This window comes from Maniola hyperantus, chromosome 22 (genome assembly GCF_902806685.2).
Source record: "Maniola hyperantus chromosome 22, iAphHyp1.2, whole genome shotgun sequence".
In the NCBI taxonomy this organism is placed as follows: domain Eukaryota; kingdom Metazoa; phylum Arthropoda; class Insecta; order Lepidoptera; family Nymphalidae; genus Maniola; species Maniola hyperantus.
The window spans coordinates 2,351,490-2,379,259 of NC_048557.2; the positions used below are offsets into that span (position 1 = coordinate 2,351,490).

Below are 27,770 nucleotides of genomic sequence, written 5' to 3' on the forward strand. Positions count from 1 at the left end.
TGGCAGTGAACAATCCATGCCTGTCGTACTGGGTTGAGCATCCGTCAAAGAAACAGGTTCTCAAATAGTCGAAACCCCCCAACAAGTTGAAGTGGCAGTGAACAATCCATGCCTGTCGTACTGGGTTGAGCATCCGTCAAAGAAACAGGTTCTCACATAGTCGAAACCCCCCAGCAAGTTGAAGTGGCAGTGAACAATCCATGCCTGTCGTACTTGGTTGAGCATCCGTCAAAGAAACAGGTTCTCACATAGTCGAAACCACCCAGCAAGTTGAAGTGGCAGTGAACAATCCATGCCTGTCGTACTTGGTTGAGCATCCGTCAAAAAAACAGGTTCTCACATAGTCGAAACCACCCAGCAAGTTGAAGTGGCAGTGAACAATCCATGCCTGCGTTCCTACTGAGTTGAGATTTGGTACCACAGCATACCTACAAGTACCTAGTGGGGTACCGACCGATGGACCGTTCATATTATAGAGTAGGTACCTAACGTGAAGTGGCTGAATGAGGATGCCTCAAGACTGGATGTAGAAGACAGACATCCACAGGCTAAAATGATAGATAATGATAATAGTGCATCTCGGATGAATCATTTTGTGCAGCGATGACTGGATGTAGAAGACAGACATCCATAGGCTAAAATGATAGATAATGATAATAGTGCATCTCGGATGAATCATTTTGTGCAGCGATGACTGGATGTAGAAGACAGACATCCACAGGCTAAAATGATAGATAATGATAATAGTGCATCTCGGATGAATCATTTTGTGCAGCGATGATTGGATGTAGAAGACAGACATCCACAGGCTAAAATGATAGATAATGATAATAGTGCATCTCGGATGAATCATTTTGTGCAGCGATAGCCATCCATACATATAGCTCGCAGAATGCATTTACTTGTAGCGTTGTAAGATCGATCACAAAGAGTATGTCACACCTTGATCATTGAGGCAAAGGTAAGATATGCACAATTTATTACCTACCTATACCTAGGTACCTAATACCTACATAATATTATTCTAAGCCTTATGGGTAGGTACATCAAACGTGTGGCTCAAATTTCCTACTAAGTAGGTGCCTACTTACATTAATTTATGATTCAATTATACATATAAGTTGGTACCTACATCTGATAAAATCAACCCATTTTTTCACCAGAATAGAAACCTAGGTAGGTACCTACCTACCAGGTATATTAAGAAACATACATACAATAACAGAAAATACCTACCTACTACCTACCATTACTTGCATCCATTCACAAACAAGAAAGTAGGTACTTAATTTATCTATATATAAAAAAGGAAAAGCTGACTGACTGATCTATCTAATTGAAATTTGTGTAGTCCTCGCGGACAAAATCGCGGGCACAATCTAGTATAGAAGGGTATAAGTTAGTAAAATTTTGTATGAAATGGACCTACCTACCAAATTTAGCTAGCTTATTATATTAAGTATTTTTCTAAAATAAATTATTATTTTCAGGTCGCAGATCATCTATGGTACCTAACCTATACTTACCAGATTATGTTGCCTATCTTCCAGCTACCTAAGCTAGGGCCACTAGAACCTAACTTAATTCAAGAGTCAAGACTGCAACTAACCTGGGGGTCATCAGACTTGTAGAATACCTATATAATTTGAACTGTTTATGATGTACCTACTTAAATACACCTTATGAATTTTACAGCTGATGTAAAATACTTATACGCATACCTACCTACTTATAGTATCTAATTTAAATTTAAACAAAAGAATTTAATTTGTTTTATTTCATCCTAAAAAAAGTAAGTTTTCAGATGATACTAATAATAGTTAAAAAGTATCCTGGAATTTGCCTGCCTGGATATTTCCGGGAATCTATGATCAAAACTAAATTAAAATGACAGGTTTATGTGTATTGCTGTTCCTTTCATAAGCTCCCTGCACTGCAGAAAAGGATAGCAATACATTTAGACCTCGTCTAACAGAATTAGCCACACTGTCCCCAACTGTTTGTGCACCAAGTCTCATCAAAATCGGTTCAACACTTCAAAGATTAGCTCACAATTTTTTTAATTATGAGCTTATTGAGAACGTAACAGGCAATTTTCAATTTTGTTTATTTGTATGAACATTTTGAAACGTGCAGCCTTGATGGGGGTAGCTGAGGTAAAAGGGAGGGGAGGGAAATCATTCCCTTGGAAGGAGTGATTTTCCGCCGGGGATGTATACTTTTTTAAATGATTTTTAATTTTGATAAAATTGTCATTGACTTAAAACAGCCTCGGTAGGGGGCGGCGGGGTAAGTCAACCCCTTCACTCCTTCAGCCAGAGACTCACTCACGTTTTGTATGGATGAATCCAGAGACTCCGGAACGTCCCTATCTCCTCTTCTTTTCTCCATCAAGGCGGCAAGTCTCAAAAGCTAGCCCGTTGTATGTAGGTATGAATTAAAATGCCTATAAAAGAATCTTATGGCATGACTAGCTATAAAAACACTATGTTCATAATAGAAAAGCAGAGACAAAAAACATTTTATTTACTATTAAATTTTTATATTGTTATAAAACTGTAGTTTGTTGCGCAGTGTTACTGCACTTAGATGACTTATGAGGATTCTGTAGAGTGTAGTCTTGATGCAGCAAAATCAACTTGCATTCTTCTAACAAAGTGGATTAGGCAGGTGGTGTGGTCATTCACAGGCTGTTAACATAACGTAACTAACTGGTCCACAGTTATCACTGAAAAAATAGAAATTATTGATCTTTAATTTTTTAAATTGCTAATTAGACAAGAACTATTCTTCTTATTTTACTATCTATCTTAATGAGGTCTAAGTTTTATTTATAATATTAATTAATAAGTAGATGATGCCCGTGACTTTATCCGCGCTGATTTAAAGGGTAAAAGTAGCCTATCTCCTTCTCCAGCATGTAACAAAGCTCCACACTAAATAATTTATGCTCGCAACTTCATTTATCTTGTGGGAATTGTTCGATTTTCAGAGCCTAGTTTATTTAAAAATAGGCTATATCCATCCCCAGGATGAAAGATCTTTGTACCTTTTGTCAAAATTGGTTGAACGGATGAGCTGTAAAAAGCCAGCAGATAGATAGACAGATAACCTTTATACATACACTAAAATACAGCTCAAACTCAAGGTCCCGAACTTAATTACATGTCTTAAACAAAGAAAACTGAATTGATTATTAAAGAGTTGCCTTTCTGTAATAGATTACCTAGATGTTTTATTGCAACTTTAACTTCAGTGTACCACAAGATTATGTCTAAAATGTGTTGTCATTTATCAAGCGGTCAGTAGTCAAAACTGTTCTAACAAATATAATTATTAATGATGGCTCAGCCCTTTCTGAACTCATTTAATGCTAGGTACCTAGTAGACAGTAATTATTTAAGTAGGTAGGTACATATGAAGTTATGTTATGATTTAACTATACTCTTCAAACCTGGCCACTTGTCTATGTGTCAGAATTCAGATCAAGAGATTTGTATTACCTAGTAATTAGTACATTATGTGAGCGTGATCCGAAGAGAGAGAGTAAACTTACTTAAGGTCGTCAGTCCAGCGGGTTGGAGGTCGTCCCACACTGCGCTTGCTGATACGCGGTCTCCACTTCAGAACACGTCTGCCCCATCGGTTCTGCGGCAGACGTGGCCTGCCCACTGCCAGTACAGATTTCTAATTCGTTGGGCTATGTCAGTCACTCTGGTCATCCAACGGATTTCGTTGTTACGGATTTTGTCCCTCAGAGTTACCCAACATAGCCCGCTAAGCGACTTTGAACTTGTGGACAAGGCCAACTGTCAGTGTCCACGTTTCAGCACCATACGTCATCACAGGTGGGACACATTCATTAAAGACTTTCGACTTTAGGCTTTGGGGTATCGACGAATTGAAGACTTGACGCAATTTTCCAAATGCTGCCCAGCCCAGCTTATTTTTCTGTCAGCTTCCTTGTCGAAGTTGTTTCTACAAAGTTGTATTACGTACAATAATATATACCTAATAATCAGTAAAACTTCAGTTTTCTAGTTAAAACTAAAGCGATTGTTCCGTTTGTTTCAGTCTCAACTCTCAGTTTCAGTTATGATAAAAGGTTATGTTGGTTTCGTTGGTTTGTTTTGATTTATTTTTTTACTGACAATGACAGAGTAACAGACTAGAAAGCGGTAACTTTTTTTTTAATCTGATGAAAATTTGGCTCTGGACACAAGTTTCTTGAGGTTTTTAGTGATCTTAGACAAATTACCATAGACACACACACCATAGACTAAGTGGTGGACTGTCACTTGTTTGTCATTGTCACGCTGTCAATCTGTCATTGTCAATCTGTCAAAAACGTCAATAAACGAAATAATAAATGCCAAACTCAACAAAATGGCAGCGTATATCTGTCCCCCTTTTTTTGCGAACGTGTAAGAGAGACAAATTGTGGCGAGAGTTGGACCATCACGTTTACTATTTCTTTTACTCGATGAGTCCAATACTGACTGTTATGGCCAACTCATACTGCCGGACAATACGTAAACATTGACCGTGAGGAGTAAACGAAACGATAAACGATAAATGCATTGTTCAATCTTGTACTAACTGTACCGAGCTCGCCCTCGCGATGACGTCATCTTCGACTTCACAAAATATGAAACATCTTTCTGTGATCGATCCACTTGATGAACGTTATATTGTGTATCTTCTCTTTCTGGCTTGATTTTTTCCGAGTACGTCCGTGATGCGACAGCTGCACGAAAAATATCCATAGCCTTTTTTAACGATAAATCATCCTCTCTTAGCAAGCGTTCTCGAATCGCCGAACTCAAAATGCCATATACTAATCTGTCCTTAATGAGTTCATCGTGTAAATCACGAAATTCACACGTCTGGGCTAATTTGCCTAGCTCAAAAACGTACTGTTCAATGGATTCATTCTCTTGTTGATTACGCATAAAAAACTTGTGACGCTCGACCGTAACATTCCGTTTTGTTTGAAATTGTTCATCTAACGTTTTCCAAACGTGTTCAACAGTCGTACATTTATCTGGCGAACGATCCAAAATATCTCGACACTGCTCACCCACCACATGCAACAGAATATTCACTTGAATTTCCACTGGCTTCTTGGTTATCTCGCACGCTTTACTGTATATCTCGTAGCTTCGCTTCCATTTTATCCACTTCTCATTGAGGCTCCATGCATCTAATGCATTTGTAACCGACACACCACCATGTACGCGGCGCCACTAGTACTTAAAAAAAAAAAAAAATTAAGTTGGCAACACTCGCGATCATTACGTGGAAGTAAGCGAAGTAGCAATGTCGGCCCTGTTTTTTGTAATAATATAAATTTAAAAGAGTGAGTGATTTTCATTTTTAAAAAACGCCCAAACCACGCCTTGGACCTCTCCGCTGGCACATCCGCTACAAAGTCTGGTCTTCGAACCTGGATGCCGTAAGTGAGAACCAAGTAAGTGGAGACACGTGGTTTTACGTTTTACTTTGTGTTCACCACCCCACTGCGACGCATTATGCCACAAACACGCCGCATGTTGAGGATGGAACAAGTAAACGCTCAAGATGTTAAATCGGAACAAGGGGTGGCAAAAACTCCAGCAGTGGAGCTGCCGCCACGCTGTGAAACAGACATTGCCAACATGGCGCGGGCGGCGCGAACGAGCACTTCATCAGCGGCCCGCAGAGCACAGCTCGAATACGAGGCTGCAAAAAAGAAGGCCGCCATCGAGAAGGAATTAATTGATAAAAAACTGGCGGCAGATATTGCTGCACTTTCGCAATATTCTGGAAGCGTACGATCACGCTCGCGTTCACAGAACGAACGAGAGGTTGGAGAATGGCTCGATCGAAACGATGCGCAGGCGCCGCCATCAGTCAGTGCACCTCATAACGAGAGAAACGACGTGCATGACATCGCGCGCGAATTAAAAAATATGCTATCGGAAACAAAGCAGGATAGCAATAAACCGTTGCTGACGAGGCTCGCCATAGGAAAGGATTTGCCTATCTACTCGGGGGATCCAGTGGAATGGCTTCACTTTAAGGAAGCATATCAGGAATCAACGCGTCTCTGTAACTATAGTGACAGTGAAAACTTATGGCGGCTACGCAAGTGTTTACGAGGCGAAGCCAAGGATACCGTGTCGTCGCTGCTCATAGGGAGTACATCGCCATTTGAAGTATTGGAAGCACTGGAACTTCGATACGGAAGGCCAGAAGTGATAATACTTAACCTAAATAAGCAAATAAAAAGAATTGCTACGCTGCCGGTAAACTACCACACGGAAATAGTAAGTTTTTCCATAAAAATAAGAAACTATGTTGCAGCTGTAAAAGCCTTGAAAGAAATAGATTATCTACGAAGCCCGGATTTATTAAATACGATTTTAACTAAGTGCCCAAGCGCACTCATAACAAAGTGGACCGATTACCTATTTATTTATAGCGATAATTTGCAAAAGGCGAAATTAGAATTATTTTCCGAATTCCTACACGATGAAGCAGTGAAGATTGCAGCCGCAGGCGTAAGCTACATCAGTAGTCAGCATACGGAGCCAGCAAGAAAGAAAGAAGGAGTACGCAGCATACATACAATTCAAGAGGAAGACCGCTGTACATTTTGCCGTGGTAGTGCTAAGCACACATTGCCGGAGTGCAGTCGCTTCAAGCGCGCCTTACGTCGCGACAGATGGAGGTTTGTGAAAGACAAACGTGTGTGCTACCGCTGCTTAGTTGACAGCTGCGACCATAGGGATTCGTGCCAGGCCAAGCTGTGTGACGTCGATGGGTGTGGACTCCCGCACCACAGAATGCTCCACTGAAAGAAGAAGACGCCAGAAGTCGCTAGTGTAGTGAAAGGTGAAAGTGAAAAATCGGTTAAAAATAATGGGCAATCGAGTGATAGTGAAGTAAACGCGCAAAGTGAAACGGTCGCGATGATAGATAATCCCTCGTGCGTCTTACTTAAGGTAGTACCTATAGACATTCATGGACCTTTAGGTATAGTGAGTACATATGCCATGCTTGATGACGGGGCGACGATATCCCTCATGTTATCGTCACTAGCGGATGCCGTCGGCATCTCAGGGCGCACAGCAACAATGCGATTGCGCGGCGCATTTGATTCTGAACTTACCTGTAATTGTGAAATTGTTAACTGTACTATTTCCAATAAAAATAAAGTAAAATTTAACTTGAGAGCCAGAAAAATTGCTGAATTAGCCTTACCGTTACAAAAATTGTCAATTATAGATAAACAGAAATATAGTCATTTAAGTAATATTGAAAACTTATATTGTTGTAAAAATGTTAGGCCTACTGTATTAATAGGGCAAGATAATTATCATCTAATTGCACCAAAAAAATCTGTTTTAGGTAATAAGAACCAACCTTGTGCTACTTTAACTGCGTTAGGGTGGTGTGTTCATGGTGTTGTGTCTACGCATCCTTCTGTTCCTAGGTCTAGCATTTCAATAGAAGAAGATGTCCTGGTCACTACGCCTACCCCCTACGAGGTAGACCCTGACGCGGAGCTCAGCGATTTGGTACGTTACTCATTCAGTTTTGAAGCAATAGGTGTCCATAATAAGCCTAGACAGAACGCAGAAGAGGTTCGCGCTGTGGCCATATTAGAAGGGACCACGCGACTGGTCGACGGCCGCTGGGAGGTGGGCTTGCCGTGGAAAGATGACGAGTCTATGCCAAATTCGTACCCCACCGCCTACAGAAGACTGAAGTCAGTCGAGAAGAAGATCTACGCTGACAAGGAGTATGGCGATCGATATCGCGAACGTATAAACCATTTATTTATAAATAATTATGCCCGACAGGTTGATGACCCTGAACCTGGAAATCGAACCTGGTACTTACCGCACTTTGGAGTGGACAACCCTAATAAAAAGAAGTTGCGAGTGGTTTTCGACGCAGCCGCGCCCTCTGAAGGCAAGAACCTCAATTCTTATTTGCTACAAGGACCGGACTTGCTGGAATCTTTATTAGGTATTATGTTCAAGTTTCGGGAAGGACCTATTGCACTCATGGGTGACATAAAAGATATGTTTCTTTGTATAAAAATAAGAAAAGAAGACCAAAAGGCCCTACGGTTCCTGTGGAGAGACGACGCGTCGCAACCTATAAAGGTATATGCTATGACTTCTCTAATTTTTGGCGCTAATTGCTCCCCCTTTATAGCGCAATATATAAAAAATAAGAACGCACAACGATTCATAGAAGAGATGCCAGAAGCTGTAAACGCCGTCATCTCATCGCACTATATGGATGACTACATCGATTCCGTAAACGATGTAACCACGGCGAAACGAATGATAAAAGACATCTCGGCCATCCACCTGCGCGGCGGTTTTGAGATACGAAACTGGGTAAGCAACGCTCCGCAGGTGCTGGCAGAGATGCCGAACGAAGTCAAGGCGGTACAGTTCAACGTTAACAATAATCAGCCAGAGAGAACGCTCGGATTATTATGGTTTCCGCCCGAGGACACGCTGTCGATCGACTTGACGTTGAAACGTATTCCGAGTGATATTTTAAATCACGAAAGAAAACCCACTAAACGTGAGATGTTAAGGATTATTATGTCTATTTTAGACATTTATGGCTTTCTCAGTCCGATTACCATAAAAGCTAAAATATTAATGCGAGAAACCTGGAAAAATAATATAAAATGGGACCAGGAGTTAAGTGAGGATTTATACAACTCATTTCGTGCATGGATTACGCAAATGAACGAAGTAAGTAACTTGAAGATACCTAGATGGTACTTTGACAAGACCGCATGTAGTACGTGTGACGGATTAAATGAGAGCGAGACAGCAACACTGGAGCTGCACTTGTTTTGCGATGCATCGCAAGTCGCATACTGCGCCGTCGCATATTGGAGGCGTACAGATCGCGGCGGACGAGTTATAATCGCGCTCATCGCTAGTAAGTGCAGAGTAGCACCGATAAGAAAACCGGTTTCAGTGCCACGACTCGAACTCCAGGCCGCTACCTTAGCTTGTCGCTTGGCTAATACAATTAAGAATGAACATCGTATAAAACCTACCGCAACGTATTATTGGACAGACTCAATGACTGTATTACATTGGATTAAAAACGATTGTCGTAATTATAAGGTGTTCGTAGCTAACAGACTCGGCGAGATTGACGAACTGAGTAGTAAAAACGAGTGGAATTATATTTCTACACACATAAATATCGCCGATGTAGCTACGAAGAGCTGTAACTATAAACTCGACGAGAACTGTGAGTGGTTCCGTGGACCTAAATTTCTTTACGAAGACTCCGCCAACTGGATTACCGAACCTGAAAAAGAAAAGAAAATTAAATTAAATGACGAGGATTTAGAAATGGTTAATTTAATTTCTAATAAAAATGAAAATGAATTATTATTACCTGTACCGGATTCTAATAGATTTTCCTCCTGGCTACGGCTCGTGAGAAGTACAGCAAGAGTTATACAATTCATAGAAAAATGTAGGAAAAGGCCGGTGGACTTAAACGCTGGGATGCTGGAAAAAGCTGAACTGATTTTGATTAAATTCTCACAAATGCAATCTTTTTCGATTGAACTAAAAATGCTCCAATCGAAAAAGGCTATACCTCGAGATAGTCGCCTACGGGCACTAACACCAGTCATCGATGAACACGGATTGCTGCGCGTTGGAGGAAGAATCGACGCGGCTAAGGACGTCAGCGCAGACCTGAAACGGCCAGTAATACTCGACGGACGTCACCCTACCAGCAAGCTAATTGTAAAATCTTACCATGAAGCTGCCGCACATGGAAGTACTGAAATGATTGTTAATGAACTTCGGCAAAAATATTGGATAATTAACATGAGACCTACCGTTCGAAGCGTAGCTGCTAAATGTCTGCACTGTCGCATACGCAGAGCTTCGCCACAACCACCACGCTTAGGAAACCTGCCAGAGGCAAGAGTGGACCACCATTTTCGCCCGTTCACCAACTGCGGAGTTGATCTTTTCGGACCAATGGCAGTTGCTATAGGCCGCCGCAGGGAAAAACGATATGGAGTTTTGTTTACTTGCTTAACGGTTCGCGCCATACACATTGAAGTCGTACACTCTCTTACAACTGATTCGATGATCATGGCTCTCAGAAGAATGGCAGCGAAGCGTTCGTGGCCAAAAAAGATTTTTTCTGATAATGGGACGAATCTGAAAGGAACCGAAGCAGAATTAAGGAAATCATATTTGGAAATTGTTAATGACAAAGGTCTTCATGAGCAACTAGCAAATAGACTGGTTGAGTGGAGCTTTATAGTGCCTGGGACCCCTCACATGGCCGGAGCATGGGAGCGACTTATTCGGAGTGTAAAAACAGCCTTGAAGGTCATTCTTAAGGAGAGAGCTCCGCAGGAAGAAACTCTGCTTACCTTATTGGCTGAAATCGAAAATATGATAAATAGTCGCCCGCTGACTCATGTTTCCGTAGACCACCGGGATCCGGAAGCGCTTACTCCCAACCATTTTTTACTGGGCTCATCTTCAAACTTACCTCGGCTTGGATCATTTAACAATGATGAGTTTTATCTTAGGAAGCAATGGCGCATAGCTCAGAGACTGGCTGATCTATTTTGGGCCAGATGGGTTAAGGAAGTTTTGCCAGTTCTTCTTCCTAGGAAGAAATGGCAAGACGAAGCACCAACCCTCAAAAAGGGTGACGTGGTGTTGATCGCAGACCCACAAGCACCACGAGGCACGTGGCCGAAGGGAGTTATCGCGAAAACTATCCTGGCAAAGATGGCAGAATTAGGGTGGTGGACGTAAGGACCAAATCGGGTATCTTCCGGAGACCGGTAATTAAAATTTTACCCCTTCCTACCGATGATGAGTGTCACGGTCGTGACACTGGGCGGGAGGATGTAACCGACACACCACCATGTACGCGGCGCCACTAGTACTTAAAAAAAAAAAAAATTAAGTTGGCAACACTCGCGATCATTACGTGGAAGTAAGCGAAGTAGCAATGTCGGCCCTGTTTTTTGTAATAATATAAATTTAAAAGAGTGAGTGATTTTCATTTTTAAAAAACGCCCAAACCACGCCTAGGACCTCTCCGCTGGCACATCCGCTACAGCATTTTTATCGAAGCAAAACGCAGACGGCGGTGATAATACACTTTCCATATTTAAACTACAATACACTTTTTCATTTAACGGCTGCGCCATGTAAGGAGGTGTCAATTAAACACGAGCATCAGGCATGCACTAATTTATTCTTTACTTTGACAACCCATCTGTCATATTTATTCCTAACCTACCCTCACACCTGGCACCCGTAGCAAAGCTTTCTCCACCCATAAGCGATATTTTTTTTTCTTCGACGTCATTCAACTCCAGCACCTCCGCCCCACCACGTCTTATTTCGGGCACGATAACGAAGTGCGCTTTTTTTTACCGCGCTCTTTTTTTCTGCCCAATACTAAAACAATTTTAATTATATACTATATACTAAAACAATTTTCTGTGAGTATAAGTTATATGTACATTCCTGAATATGCAAGAGTTTAGAGTATGTAGACAACACCTTGAGAGTAATGCTTGGGATGAGCTACCTCAAAACTGCAACGCTACACATGAATTCAATGCGCAACAGTTTAGTGATGTCTGGGACATGTTGAGAATGACTTTGCAACGTCGATCTAGATTAGATTTTAACGTGAGAGGTGCTATGAACAATGAGGAAATGCATTTTTGGACTGGTCGCAATTGCGACCAGTTTGATGCAATATTACAGCAAACAGCCTCACTAAGGCAGCGATGCAAGGAACCCAGAACTGCGTTAGAACTTAGAGCTCAGCGAGATGATGCTGCTATATTTGGGGATTATACAGTGTGTCCGGACATGAACTAGCGATATTTTAAACACTTATATAACAACTATTTTTAAGTACAAATACACTCTAAACTTGGGCTCAATCCACTTCCTATCTGTGTGGCAGCCATTTTGATTTTTTGTTGAAATATTCTCTATAAAAAATCATATCTCTCAAAGTATTGGTCTTACTGAAATAAAAATTATTCTAAGGGCAACAATACTGTCCTATCGTCTACATTACAAAACAAAGTGTTCACATTTTCATAACTTTTCAGAAAAATAAGAAACTCGAAAAAATAATCGCAAAATTATGCAAATTCACAAATTATTGTAAATCACTGCAAAAACACTGCCGACAACCCTTTCTATTTTTTTACTACATCGAGAGATTTTGAGCTAAGCTACAATACAACATTTAATTTACAGCTGTATGTCTAATATTAGGGGTTAAAGTATGAAATTGCCGATTTGTACTGAAAAATAAAAATTCGGCTTTTTTTAAATTTCACATATTTATTTAATCAAAATAATTACCATTATTATCTATACATTGCTGCCATCTAATAGGAAGCTCATTTATGCCTTTGCGATAGAACTCTGGTGATCTAGATTCGACAAACTGTGTGAAAGCATTTTGCACTGCCTCCTGAGAAGAAAACTTTTTATCACGCAGAAAATTGTCCAAATCACGAAAAAAATGGTAGTCCGTTAGAGCAAGGTCTGGCGAATACGGAGGGTGACGAATGGTTTCTAATTGCAGTTCCTGTAGAGTTAAAACGGTTTCTCGTGCTGTATGACGTCTCGCGTTATCATGGAGCAATAATGGTGAAGATCGATTCATAAGTCGGGGCTGTTTCACTGCTAGTTTCGCTATCATTGTTCGGAGTTCGGCGCAGTAGACATCTGCCGTTATTGCTTGACCAGATCGGAGAAAGCTATAGTGATACACCACGCTGAGACCACCAAACAGTTACCATTACCTTTTTATTGGTAAGCTTTGCTTTAGGACACTGTTGCGGCGTTTGACCTGGGGTCAGCCATTGCATTTTCCGCTTACGATTATCGTAAAGAACCCATTTTTCATCACATGTCACAATTCGATCCAATATTCCTTCATTTCTGTATCGATTCAACAAGGCAACGCGAGTTTCAACACGCGTTTCTTTCTGCAGATCAGTCAAATCAGGAGGCACTCATTTTCATATTTATTTATTTATTTTATTGATTTGACGCAAATAAGTCAATATTGTTGGTAAGGTAACGTTAAACCATGCCGCTAATTCCTGGGTAGTTTGGCTCGGATCGGCTTCCACCATCTCTATCAAATCATTGTTATTCACCTGTGTGGGCGGTCTTCCACGTGGTTCGTTCTTCAAATCGAAGTTTCCATCACGAAAGCGTTTAAACCAAAATAGCACAGTGCGTTCATTAGCAGTCCCCTCTCCAAACGCAACATTAATATTGCGAGCTGTTTCTCCGCGTTAGTTCCGCGTCGGAACTCGTACTCAAAAATCACACGAATTTTCGAAGTATCCATCTTTATTGTCTAAGCTGAATAAAAAAAACAACTGAAAGTTGATAATCGAATGTTGCACATTTTTTAAAAGAAGAACTACATAGGTACCGTATGAAAAAGTTTTACTCAAAAATCTCAAACCATGAAGGTTCTATGTCAATTCGAAGTACCTATTACAATAAAACGGCAATTTCTTACTTTAACCCCTATTATTATGTCTTATACAGATATATGCCGAACGCAAAGCTCATAAGTAAACATGTCATGCTTTTCCTTGTCTACAGGTTTGGTCAACACATCAGCAATAATTTTTTTCTGTACACAAATATTAGTCACAAAGTTGCTATTTACAAGGTCCTTTACATAGTGATAGCGAGCGTCCATGTGTTTAGTGCGCTTGTGACAATTTTCTTTACAGTCTAATAATCTGTGCGCACTTCGATTGTCGTTATACACAGTTATACTGTTCAATTTTAAGTTGGTACAGAACTCTACCAAAAAATTTGTCACAAAACTTAAGTCTTTACAAACGTCACTTATCGCTAAATATTCAGCCTCTGTACTAGAGCGCGCTACACACTTTTGTTTACGAGACTCCCAATTTACAATATTTTTACCAAGCTTAATTGCAAACCCTGTATTCGACCTACGATCTACAATTATTTGCCCAATCTGCATCGGTAATAAGCACTCAGCACCAAATACCAATCGATTACTTTTTACATATAGTCAACCATAGTCAATTGTCTTTTTTTTCAGGACAGATTTGTAACAGCCTGTGTTACCATTATAATTAGCATCACTTTGTATAAGGACATTATTGCTCTTATTTCGCCTCAAGTAAAATCTTTTCATATGAGCGAAAGCAAAATGCCAATTTCCTGGAGGGCGTATTGCGTCATTAAGTGATGATTTCCACCCTAAAACTTTGATGAAGTGCACTACAGTTCCATGATTTTTATGAACATTAATATACTCATCCGGTGCTATTACATTTTCCATGCGCTTTATTTCTTTTTCTATTAAGCCGAAAACTGTCAGGTGGAATGAAGGAGTGTCCGGGTATGGGAAAAACTAATTAGATTTTTTTTATATGGGGCGGTGCACGACTTAGCCAGGTGGCACACATACCAATCATTATTGAATTTTTGTTTTGTGCACCGCACCCATCAGCTACCGGTCTAATGGTGTTAATATTTGTACTAAAAGTTTCACAGGGATGCCATCCAATAAACTGATCCATTTTACTGAAGGAAATTTACATTTTAATACATCGTGTCAGACCCAGCGCCTGAACTTTTAGAGTCCTTTATTTTTTTTAACTCTTGCGTACAGATCGATCTAAAAAGGAATGGATCTGGTTAGGACAGTCCAGAACCAGAACCTAACCGTTAGGTAAAACTACTTCTAAATACAATAGGTAGTAATAATAATTAAGAGCTTATTGTATAATAGTAATAAATATGCCTTTGAAATACGTAAAATAATAAAATTATGCACTAACCTGATGTTTTTAATTTTCAATTGAATTTCCCTTTCACGAAATCCGGGTATATTCATTGTACTTTCTAAATACAAGTTTGCGGATTGTTTCATTTGCTTGTTTTTATAATGCGGGGACTTAATATTATCCCACAAGTATTCATGTTCTACATATTTGGAAACAAATTTTAAAGTTGTTTCTTCGCTCCAGCGAAACGACATTTTTGCGGCCACTAATGAACTCAACTATGATTGATTGTCCGAACCTGTATCAACAGGTTCGGACAATCAATCATAGTTGAGTTGAGCTTGTTTAGCCGGTGAACCAGTGAGCACGGACGCGGGGCGGGAGGCGCTACTCGCCCGATAAGAATAGAGTTAAATGGATCGACTCGACTTAATCATTGACAAAACTACTGTTAAACTATTATTGAGAACAGTTAAGTCCGCTCCAGAATCTGCCAAAAGGGTAGTATAAGTACGACGAAAACAATGTCCTGTATACATCTTGACAATAAGTAGGTAGCGATTTCTTGTGGCATGTTAGAAATTTTATATTTTCCCATAACTTGTTTTAAGCACTTGCCATTTTGATAACGGATGAAAAACCGATTGGTCTTCATATCAGCAGGACGCAAGTCCAGGTATTTCTGTACAATAGTTTTGTATTCTCCTCGGATTACGAAGGATCGGGCAATGTTATTGTGTCTGTCAACATTACTAACAGTAAATCATCCGAGTGATTTTCGTCATCATCAACAGTTATTTTTAAAAGTTCATTGCCAAGACAAGCTCGATGTATTCCGAAAATTAAAGCCACCTGTAAAATAACCGAATGTGAATAAGACAAGTTGTAGCGATAGCTAGGCAGGGCAGTAGAAGAGAAACAGTATGTATTTGTGAAGTAAGAAAACGAAACAAAAATACTCGTTTTAGCTCGTTACTCGTTAAAGCATAATTATAACTTTTCCTTTTATATTTATAGGCAGCCGCTGAATAACAATGCAATGTGAAACTTTAAAACACATGGGGAATATGCATTTTTTTGGGCTGCCTATACTTTTTAAAGTGTTAATATAGGACTCTACGATTGCAGCTTCTTGCAAAAGTTTGTTTTCTTAGATCTTTTTTTAGTTTAATTTTTCTGGGTGTGTCAAATATAGATTCTAAATCGGAAACATGTACGTCTAATAATGAAGTAGACGGTATATTATATTGCTTATCCTCTGAACTTTGAAGTTTTTCAACTGGTACAGCAGATTTCGTACGTTACCTTCGTCCAGTTTTAGTGATACAACAATCTTCTTCACGAAAGTGTTGTGGCGGTTGCCACAATAGAAACTAGATGGCGCTGTTCAATCGATGACGTAGTCCCGAACAAATGTACCGCCGATAGCAATCTCACTAACGGAGTTTTCTGCAATCTGGACTATATATAGAAGTTTCAAGACATAACCGTCGGCCCAGCTGGCGCTACCGAGCACAACCAACCGCTCGGTGGGAGATCTCCCCTTTGGTACGGTCGAGCCTGCACACCGCTCCCGTACATTGGTGACCCCGACGTGATCAAGAATGGTCGCACACCTCAACAACCGACGAAATCAAGAATGGTCGCACACTACAACAGCCGACGTCATCGAAGATAAACCGCACACCGCCGCACTCCGCACTGGCGCATACGTGATCAAGGGTGATCGCATACACAGCAACACCTTTGGATCACACACCGCAAGCCCGACGTCTCCTCCAAACTCCAAGTCTACAAGCAGCAACAGCAAGCACATCGAGGCCTGTAAGACGGATGTAGCCACAGCTTCGGGGCACAATGGCCCTGCACTCCATCACCAGCTACAAGCGTCCTGGTCTACCGCTTCTCTGGTTGGTTAGCAGCCATTGCCCTTCCTTCACACGCCTTCACGCTACAACGCCACCTCTCTTCACTGCTTCACACTACGCGTTCGTCTCGGAGGGGAGTGATGTGGCGGTTACCACAATAGAAACTAGATGGCGCTGTTCAATCGATGACGTAGTCCCGAACAAATGTACCACCGATAGCAATCGCACTAACGGAGTTTTCTGCAATCTGGACTATATATAGAAGTTTCAAGACATAACCGTCGGCCCAGCTGGCGCTACCGAGCACAACCAACCGCTCGGTGGGAGATCTCCCCTTTGGTACGGTCGAGCCTGCACACCGCTCCCGTACATTCCAATTCTTACCTTCTGATCAATCATTATCACGAGTTTTATTTTAACCACAACATTTTGGTTACCCCGACGCTGGAAAAATCAATTATTAAGAAAATGGCAGAGGACCAAGCCACCGAGACCAAACTCGCGGACCTAGCGGCAATCTCGGTGCAATCACGCCTCCTGCCGTTTTGGCGCGCCGTGCCAAGGGCATGGTTCGTGCAATTTGAAGCGGTTGTCGACCCACTGAAGACCTCGGACGATCAAAAATACAGATATGTCCTACAGAAGCTCGAGCCTGCAGATCTACAGCACGTGACAGATTTGCTATACAACCGCACCGCACCGCACTCAACGTGATCAAGGGTGATCGCATACACCGCAACACCTTTGGATCACACACCGCAAGCCGACGTCTCCTCCAAACTCCAAGTCTACAAGCAGCAACAGCAAGCACATCGAGGCCTGTAAGACGGATGTAGCCACAGCTTCGGGGCACAATGGCCCTGCACTCCATCACCAGCTACAAGCGTCCTGGTCTACCGCTTCTCTGGTTGGTTAGCAGCCATTGCCCTTCCTTCACACGCCTTCACGCTACAACGCCACCTCTCTTCACTGCTTCACACTACGCGTTCATCTCGGAGGAGAGTGATGTGGCGGTTGCCACAATAGAAACTAGATGGCGCTGTTCAATCGATGACGTAGTCCCGAACAAATGTACCGCCGATAGCAATCTCACTAACGGAGTTTTCTGCAATCTGGACTATATATAGAAGTTTCAAGACATAACCGTCGGCCCAGCTGGCGCTACCGAGCACAACCAACCGCTCGGTGGGAGATCTCCCCTTTGGTACGGTCGAGCCTGCACACCGCTCCCGTACAGTGTTAATACGCGTATGTTCTGATGGTAACCACGTCTCTTCACTTTTGTCATTTTGAACGAATATTATCCATTGCTCTCTTTTTTTCATATTCAGGGTGAGGAAACCTAAAAAACCCGTCAATACAAATAATCTGGCGTGACAATTTTTTTTTTTTAATTTTAATTCATCATTAAAATAATACATGACATCATAATAATAAGACACGAAAGATATGCGCCGCAGAAACGAAGACCAAGAGTAATTACAGCGCTTAAGTGTTTGAGCAGATTTAGCTGCACCCGTTTTTAGGGACGTACCCAGTAAGGTAAGTGACACGCTACCAAGTACCAACGTATCCCATACCGGGGCACACTCCGACATTTTTTCGAAATTTTGCACGATAAATCACTATTATGTATCAAAATAAATAAAAATCTGTTTTAGAATGTGCAGGTAAAGCCCTTTCATATGATACTCCACTTGTTATACACTCGGCGTCAAAAAAATCGCACCTTTCAAAAAATCTACTTCAAACAATTTTAAACCTTATTTGACATCAATAATGAGGGTCATGTTGGGTATCATTTGAAAGGGGATGAAATGGAGAGCACAAAAACAATTCAATTGATTATTTTTCTTTTACTGGAAGAGCACAAAAAAAGAAGACGAAAACACTTACAATTTTGCTTCTTAAGACAGCCGCTAGTTGCGCTACCTTTTGTAGGTATAAAATGGTCAATACAGGTACAATCGGGGTCATTCGCTATCTAACCGTTGAAGTGGACACACGAGAAGCTCATTCCCAAGAAAAATACCTTTGAAGATGGATACCACTATTGATGAGGCCGCCCAAGTGATTGCACTACTGCAATCAGGCATGCGGCAGTGTGATGTCGCTCGGCAACTCAACTTGAGCCGTTTTTCGGTTCGAAGAGTGTACCAGCGTTTCCTGGAGACCGGTGGCTTCGTCCGAAGACATGGGTCTGGTAGACGTCGCTGCACCTCGGAGAGAGACGACCGATTCATCGTAGTGACGTCTTTGAGAAATCGGTTCTTAAATGCTGTTGAGTTGCGACAGCAGCTCCAGACAACTAACAGAAGAACTGTGAGTGTGTCTACGGTTAGACGAAGACTGAGGGAGAAGAAAATAGCGGCGCGAAAAGCTGCTACGGGTCCCAAATTGACCGCAGAGCATCGGCGAGCCCGCTTGCAATTCGCTCGCGAACACGTCAATTGGACCCTCGAACAATGGAAAGCTGTTCTCTTCTCAGACGAGACGAGAGTGTGCCTTTTCTGCAACGACAGACGCAAAAGAGTGTACAGAAGACAGGGTGAACGATTCGCCCAAGCCTGCATCCAGGAGACGGTGGAATATGGAGGCGGTTCTTGTATGTTCTGGGGCGGCATGTCTGCCGACGGCAAAACCGACCTTGTTTGCGTCTCCCGGGCTCGAGGTGCTCGCGGGCAAGGGTCACTGACTGCTCACCGGTACATCACAGAGATCCTGGAAGAACATGTGGTCCCCTATGCCAGTTTTGTTGGCGAGGGGTTCATGTTGATGCACGACAACGCTCGCGCTCACACTGCAATTATTGTGCGCGAGTACCTTCAAGAGGTTGGGATCTCTGTCATGCACTGGCCAGCAAGAAGTCCAGACCTGAACCCGATTGAGCACCTATGGGACCATTTAAAACGCAAGGTTCGGTCTCGTGATTCCGCTCCTACGACTCTCCAGGAACTCAAAGATACTGTTATTGAGGAATGGAACACTATCCCTCAAGAAGACATTTTAAAATTGATAAGATCCATGAGGGATCGTATGGAAGCCGTCATCAGGGCAAGGGGGGGTAACACTAGATTTTAGATTATTTTTAAGATCATTTTTTGTATTCTTTTTTGTATAATTAATCTGTTTTAAATTAAGGCTTAATTAAGGATTTTTACTGTTTCATAAACTTCTTTTTTTGTGCTGTTCCAATAAAAGAAAAATAATTAATTGAATTGTTTTTGTGCTCTCCATTTCATCCCCTTTCAAATGATACCCAACATGACCCTCATTATTGATGTCAAATAAGGTTTAAAATTGTTTGAAGTAGATTTTTTGAAAGGTGCGATTTTTTTGACGCCGAGTGTAGTTATCTTACTTTGAAAATTGATACACATTTTAATATTTTTTTACTTATGAAAAGTTACGCCATCAGATGACTTTTTAAGTTTTGAGAGCAATTTTTGCTATATCTGCATCTGCCACTTTGGCTGCCGCCTCTAAACCTTCTTCTTTCAAATACTTGTCCGCGCCTTCTAGCACTAATAAGTTTTCAACTGCAAACGCCAAATCATCGAAGTTTTCTCGTCCTTTCAACTTTGGCACGTTTGTTAGGTATTTTTATTAAAGATCTAGCTTAGGGGCTAATAAAGTTTTGAGTGTAATCGTGTTTTGCTATAAAAATAAAAAAATGAGTTCGAAATACTTTTTAACTAACTGTAGGGCATACTGGGCCCTATAACCTAATAAAACGACTAGTTTTCGAAACTTAAAATGCGGACATCTTTATTAGCAGCAAGAGAAGGGAATTGCACAATAGACAATGTGTAACTTTTTTAAACTATACTTAGTCTATGACAGCAGAGTTTATTTGATGTAACAGTAAACTGTACAAGTACAATGTTACCCGTCCCAACAATACACGTAAGTGAAGGAAGACACAGCCGGAGGGCCCAAAAAAAACTATTACTTATAATTACTTTATTAAAATAAAATTAAAACTAATTTACAATACTAAATTTTGGATTTAATGCTACGCGATGTAACAAAAGAATCAGAATGAATTTTGGACGTTTACAATAATTAAAGAAAACTCCAATTTGGGTCGCAATGTTGCAATAGCTAACGCTGCCACTCGTGTCTCTAGCAATATCGTAGAGTCAGCGCTCCACTTAGGGCTATGCGATATAGAGTCAGCGCTTCACCTAGAGCTATGCGATATAACTCCTCCACCCTGAGATCAGCAACTATTTGGGAAAACTGTGACAAAATGTTGCTGGAAGCTGCTCCTGAAGTCTGCCGGGGTCTCCATCTTCTTGGTGATCCTTTTCCAGATTGGGTTTCACTCCAGTCTTGACTCCAGATGTGGTTTTACATCGGCGGAAAATTATGATGCCACTAGTGAGTGCGAGTGTACTTGATAGTGTGACGTAGAATGGTATCGTCGTGTGATAATTTGAAGAAGATTCCTCTTGGCATGATGAAGTCTTCTTTGTTGCATAAGGTGTGAACTTGCGTAGGGCGTGGAAAAGATAGGATATAGTGTCGTCCATCTAGTTCTACTATGGCTTCTTGAAAGAGGGTTGTAGTGGTTATACCGCAGTTAAGGTTTGTAGTTTGGTTTTGAAGTAATTTCTGGATGCAGTCCGATGATGTTCGAAGCTTATGACTCTTCTTTTCGCAGAGGTACCATTGATTGTTGTACTTCGGGCATTCAGCCTCTATGTACAAGAACAAATGCCTGTTGGATAGGATGTAGGGAAAGGGCGGAAAGAGAGCCTGCCTGTTCCTATTTGGGAATACAGCTAGCCTATATAAATCAAAGGACTCTACTGATACTATTGGAAAATTAAAACTATAATATTGCCTAAGCTCTAGTTCTATAACATGTTCCCTGTTATAAATGATCCTAAGCTTGTCTACCATCTTATCTATACTTAAAGTCGAATGATGCGTGTTAAAAGCTCTAATAAAATCTAGAGAGTTTAATAGCATTGTTATACTTAATTGCGTCTGTATAATCTGTGTTACCCGAGATGCTTTTTATTAACGACCCTAATCCGTCTATGAGACCTCGCTCTGAACGATTTGGCTCTAAGGTTTCTAGCTGGATCGACACATTGTCTAGCTTGCCGTAAAGATAATCGATTTTTAATTCATATAAAGCGAAGGTGTCATTTTCCAAGGATCTTTTAAAGTCGGGTAATTGGATCTGTAAACTTGAAACCTTGTTATCAATATGGTCGAGTCAGATATATTGTAAAAATGAATGATAGTGTATTACTAGTCTCGTTAGTCCAAGTTTAAACGGTACCTAGTAGTCCATGTCCATTTTCCAAGCTTTCAAGTCGTACTGTCTGAGTAACTGTTGCTTGAACTGTCAGGAGGGTCATTGGGATGCCAGTAGAAATAAGTGTCTTGTAACAATTTGTGACTCTTAGGAACTCGTTTGAGTCTATGTTTTGCGATTAGGTTTTTCTTTTTAGATGTATAGATATGGATTGGAAGGTCGGCTAGGACTTTATCCTGGATATACCGTGGAGCTAATTTCTGCTGGCTTACAGAAGGGTTGCCTATGCGGGTGTTGTCGCCTACGACTGTCAAATGTCTGTGGAATTTGTTGAATGGTTCGTCAGTTATGGGTATCTCTAGGATTGAGTTCTTCATACTAGTATGAGAAGTTTCTGTGGATGAACCTATTGAAATATGGTCCACCGAAGGATTTGCTATAAGAGAGCTAAACTCCTCGTTATGGATTTGTATTCGCGACAAGGCATCGGCATTGGTGTTTGCTGTACCCTTTTTATACACAACAGTAAAATTGTACTCACTTAATTTGAGCTTCCAACGGGTTAGTCGTGCGTTGGGTTCCTTCATGCTCATAACCCACTGTAGGGGTTTATGGTCGGTTATGATTTTAAATTTTCGACCAAATAAATACGGACGGAAGTACTTTGTTGCCCATACGATGGCTAACAATTCTTTCTCGATGGTGCTATAATTTAGTTCGGATTCGTTCAGAGTCCTTGAGGCGTAACAAATGGGCTTGTCAGAACCTACGGGACCTTGGGATAGTATGGCACCGATAGCAACGTTAGATGCGTCAGTAGTGAGGATAAAGTCTTTATTAAAGTCTGGGTACTGTAATATGGGATCATTAGTTAAAAGATTCTTACACTTTTCGAAACAATTAATATACTCAGAGTTCATGGTAATTTTATTTCCTTTTTTCAAACATTGCGTGAGGGGCTTAGTCAGTCGAGCAAAGTCAGGAATAAACTTGCGATAGTACCCTAATAGACCTAAAAATTGTTTTATCTCCTTAGTAGTTTTCGGGATTGGGTAGTGCTCTATAACTCGAATTTTGTCGGGGTTAGGTTTAATACCTTCCCTAGAGATAACATGGCCTAGATAAGCTGTTTCTAATTTTAAGAATTCTGATTTATCCATCTGGATCTTGAAATTGGATTCCCTCAATTTTTTAAATACCTTTTCTAAGTTAACTAAGTGTTCCTGCAAGGATGTACTAAAAACGATTATATCGTCGAGATAAACTAAGCACACGGTATTCTGTAATTCCTTAAGAACGTTATCCATTACGCGCTGGAAAGTCGATGGTGAGTTTTTCAATCCCATAGGCATGCGTAAAAATTCGTAGTGTCCGTGTTCAACATTGAACGCGGTTTTAGGGATATCCTCGGGGTGCATCTCTACTTGATAAAACCCACTAGCAAGGTCCAAAGTGGTGAAGTATTGACAGTTACCGAGTTTATCGAGAACATCCGTAATGTTCGGGATAGGGTATTTATCGTCTAAGGTCTTTTCATTTAACTTCCTAAAATCCACAACTAGCCGCCATTTTGTTTTACCGGAGGCGTCTGCCTTTTTGGGGACGACCCAAATAGGTGAACTCCATGCGGATTCCGAGGGTCTTATTATTCCCTGCTCTAACATCTTTTTAATCTGATCCCTAACCTCCTGTCTATGAACAAAGGGATATCGGTAGTTTTTACCATGTACTGGGATTTCGTCACTCGTCCTAATGCGATGCTTAATCTTATTGGTGAATGTTAACGCTTCCCCTTCTATATAAAATATATCCGCGTACCTTGAACATAGGATCTCTAAATTTGCACGTTCCTCGGGGTTCAAATGCTCTGTACGAAGTCGCGATAATACTTCTTTCGCATGGGATGATAAATTAATTTTTTGAAAACTCTCTAGGTTGTAAATTTCGGAACTAATCGTCCTATCCATGGAGAAAATAACGTCATGTGGAGTCGGGTTAAAGACCTCAATAATTCCTCGATTGTTTTTAACAGCTGTAAGGCAACTATGTATGATGCAATTTGATATTACCTGCTCGGGAATTAAAATATCGCCGTCTTGACTATTATGCCCGTAGCTCACCTCCGCTGCGAAACCATAACAGCGGAACCGCATTAATTTCGCTGTGTTTTGTCCGTATGTAGGAGAAGCGGAACTGCCACGGAACTGCCTGTTCTAACGCATAGATTTAACTATATTCTATCTCTTTCCCCGCGCGGTTTCGTCGATAATACTCCGACGCCAGCCACACTACCGCGCTCCGGCCGCCATTTTGTTGCGGTGCCGCGTTGTTTTCGCACGTGTTTGTGGAAATCGACAAAAATTAAAAGCGAAACTACATTTATTTCATAAAATGGACGTCGATTTCACAGAAAAATTAATTCAAGAGGTCAGAAATAGACCTATTCTTTATTTATTAAATCATCCGGATTATAAAAATAATATGAAAAAACTGCAGGCATGGAGAGAAATCCAGAGGGAATTAAATGAGGAAGGTATGTAGTCTTTTTATAATAATAATAGACTGTATTTGTAATGTATTTGTTTATTTTGCTTATAAGATAATATTATGTATTATATGTATAATTATTTATTTGTACTTATTATAGATAATATTATGATAACGTTAAGTTCTCTGCGTTTGTGTAAAATATTGAACGAATTTATCTCTGACCTCAAACGCTGCCGACGATGCTCTCTGTCGGTTGCCAGGTCTATTTTGTGGTAGAAAGGCACCTAGCTGTTCTATTTCAAAGCTGGAACTGGTATGTACGGCTGACTCTTTCGTCTGTATAAAGTTGTGCAAACAACAAGCTGCTTTTACAATTTTTATTGTGTTTGTCAAATCTGTTTCGAAAGGTCTTAGGAAAATCCTAAACTTCTGTGCCATTATTCCAAAAGCACATTCCACAACTACACGTGCTCGACTGAGCGCCTGATTAAATCTCTTTTTATCTCTATCTTGCATAGCCGCTTCTCTTACAAAAGGTCTCATCAAAAACGTTTCCAGCTTAAAGGCACCATCCCCTATTAAAACATAAGGCAAAGGATCTGTGCCTTGTTGTAATGGTTGGGCATTTGGTACATTAAGTTGACCAGTTCGCAATAGTTGTAAAAAAGTTGTTTTTTCAAATATAGTACTATCAGAATCTTTTCCAAACGATCCAATGTCAACATATATGAATTTGTAATTAGCGTCTACAACAGCCAATAACACAATAGAAAATTTACTTTTGTAACAGTAAAACATTGAGCCGCTATCTGGAGGGCATTTAATGGTAATATGCTTTCCATCCACGCTACCCAGGCAATGAGGAAATCCCCATTTCCCAAAAAAGTCTTCTGCGATATTGAGCCACATTTCTTGTGTAGGTTGTGGAATGGCTAATGGTTGTAAAACATTCCATATTTCCTGACATACTTCGGTCACTATTTTTGAAACTGTTGAATTTCCTATACGATATGAAAACGATAATGTCTTATAGCAATCTCCAGTAGTTAGGAATCTGCAATGAAAATAATATTAATTTTGAAATAATATTAATTTTGTCTTATTTTGTTATTTTTCAGTCGTAACTTTGAAAGCGAAGTGGAAGAATTTAAAAGACTCCTACAAAAAGTACAAATTATCTAAAAAGAGTACAAGTGGCCAAGCTGCAAAAAAGCTTCAAAATTGGACTTGGGCAGATCAAATGAATTTCATTGATCCAGCAATTACATTGAATGAGACTCAAGGTAGTATGGCATCTCTGAATGTTGAAAAAGTTAATTCTACTGACTCTCAATCTACGGGAGACGTAACTACACAAGACGTTGCACAAGATACCCGCCCGCAAGAAACTCAAAACGCCCAACAAATTTATAGAAGGCATAGGAGAAGTAATCCGGATCCGGATCCAACAGATAGAATGATCCAGTACTTACAAAATAGAAGAGATCGCAACAGAAGTGAAGATAAAGTTGATGTAAAATGTGATGGAGTAGATTTATTATTTTTGGGATACGCTGATACTTTCAAAAAACTATCAAAGCGAACACAAATAAAAGCAAAATTTGATATCGCCCGAATTTTGATGGAGGCTGAATTAAGTGATCTGGAGGCTGTAACTTCTAACAGCAACTCTACTGCAACGGGTAGTTTCAACTACTCTGTTCTAAGTGATACCACGCATTCTCCGGCTACTCCAGGAAATTACTCCATGATCAGTGACGCAACAGTTACTGACAATGCTAATTATTATATTCTTCCACAAGAGGGCAATACGGCTATACCTACTGATTTAACAACCTCAAATCAAAATGATCATGAACAAATCAACATGTTTCACTTATCGTAGAGTTAGTAACATGCCGAATATTTTTTTTGTATTAATGATTAATAAATAAATAAATAATTTACTTACCTCAAAGTTAAGGCTAATCTTTCTCTGCTAGAAATAGCTTCCCTAAACCTTGTATTTTGTTTAGTAATATGTGGCTTCAAAAGATTATGTAGATCTTCAAAACTCCCTGGGCTCATTCTAAAATATGTATAAAAACGATCTTCATGTGACTCTAGTTCTTTACATAATAGGTTTTCTCCTAATTTCTTCCTTTTTTCATTAATCTCGTGCACCCAAATTCTACGAGATTTACGCCTTTTCAAAGTTAAAGTCCACAATAATATTTCCTCCTCCTCTGACTCTGATAACGACGACATTTCGCTCCGATGGCTGACTGATGACTAGCAGGTTCCGACGCCCGTTCCGCAACTACACAACTACACTTTATCGCAGCGGAATTCCTACAGCGGTTTCGCAACTGAAGTTTCGCAGCGGAGGTGTGAGAGGAGCATTAATAGGTAACCTGAGTAGTTTTGATGAGTTCGCAGGTATTACGTCTTCGTAATAATTTAAATTGCGCGAGTTATACATTTCGATCGGGTTTACGGCATTTGCTGTGTATCTTTCTTCTCTCTTTCTGTCTGGTTTTGGTCTGTCTTTAAGATCTATTTTAGCTTCCCATTGTTCGAGTAGATCTAACCCTATGAGTCCGTCAAAGTAATTATGGAATTTGTATATAAAGAATTTCATATCGGTCGTGTCGTTGAACTCTGTAAAGGTCGGTATCGTAATAGAATAGTTGCTACGAGTCGTCGCATGTACATTAGTTACTTCGAATGGGTCATACTCTGGTGAAATGTGGGGAAAGTATAAGGCTACAGCTTCTGGGCTAATAAAAGATTGGTTAGCTCCTGTGTCGATGAGTAATTTAATCGGGGGGTTATTAATTTGGATGTATGGAAGCTGTCTCTGTGTTTGGATGTTTACCTCTATTTTGGTCTTTTTAACGTTGAGACTTTCGGAAAATCCGATTGGGATTCACAGGTCGTAGGTTTTCTGTCGGGTTCTACGTCTGAGGGCTCGTTAGTCACGTCACAGTCGGTTTCGGGATAGTCGGTATAATATGTAGGGTAATAGTCGTCCAGTCCTGGGTCGTAATAGTATTCAGGATAGTCGTAGTAGTTTTCGTGGAAGTTAAATTCATGGACGTTCGTTTCGCGGGGATAAGGTGCGAATCCACGGTTATTAAAGTTCGTGGGTGGTAGTTGCTTTGGTGTATAGTTAACAACTCCACTCATGGGCACTTGAGATTGATTCTGATTCCTAGGGAGAAGTCTAAATGAATTACTTTTAGGGTTATAATTGGGAGGCGGCGCACGGAACATTTGTTGCGTGCGAGTCGGCTGATGCTGATTCGGTCGACCTACC

At 40.6% G+C, this 27,770-nt stretch overlaps 3 protein-coding genes across 3 annotated transcripts; 1 reads left to right on the forward strand and 2 right to left on the reverse strand.

Moving 5' to 3' along the window:
• Positions 1-4,595: 4,595 nt before the first annotated feature.
• On the reverse strand, positions 4,596-5,551 carry LOC138403881 (uncharacterized). Its single transcript, XM_069506002.1, has 2 exons — positions 5,543-5,551; positions 4,596-5,246 (listed from the first exon to the last, which is right to left on the reverse strand). The coding sequence occupies exons 1-2, from the start codon at positions 5,549-5,551 to the stop codon at positions 4,596-4,598; spliced, it is 660 nt and encodes a 219-aa protein (XP_069362103.1).
• Positions 5,552-5,558: 7 nt separating this feature from the next.
• Positions 5,559-10,826, forward strand: LOC117992679 (uncharacterized). Its single transcript, XM_069506003.1, has 3 exons — positions 5,559-6,308; positions 6,480-6,805; positions 7,478-10,826. The coding sequence occupies exons 1-3, from the start codon at positions 5,559-5,561 to the stop codon at positions 10,824-10,826; spliced, it is 4,425 nt and encodes a 1,474-aa protein (XP_069362104.1).
• A 13,265-nt stretch (positions 10,827-24,091) lies between these two features.
• Positions 24,092-26,853, reverse strand: LOC117993004 (uncharacterized). Its single transcript, XM_034980753.2, has 2 exons — positions 26,424-26,853; positions 24,092-25,526 (listed from the first exon to the last, which is right to left on the reverse strand). The coding sequence occupies exons 1-2, from the start codon at positions 26,717-26,719 to the stop codon at positions 24,647-24,649; spliced, it is 1,176 nt and encodes a 391-aa protein (XP_034836644.1). The 5' UTR covers positions 26,720-26,853; the 3' UTR covers positions 24,092-24,646.
• Positions 26,854-27,770: the final 917 nt, after the last annotated feature.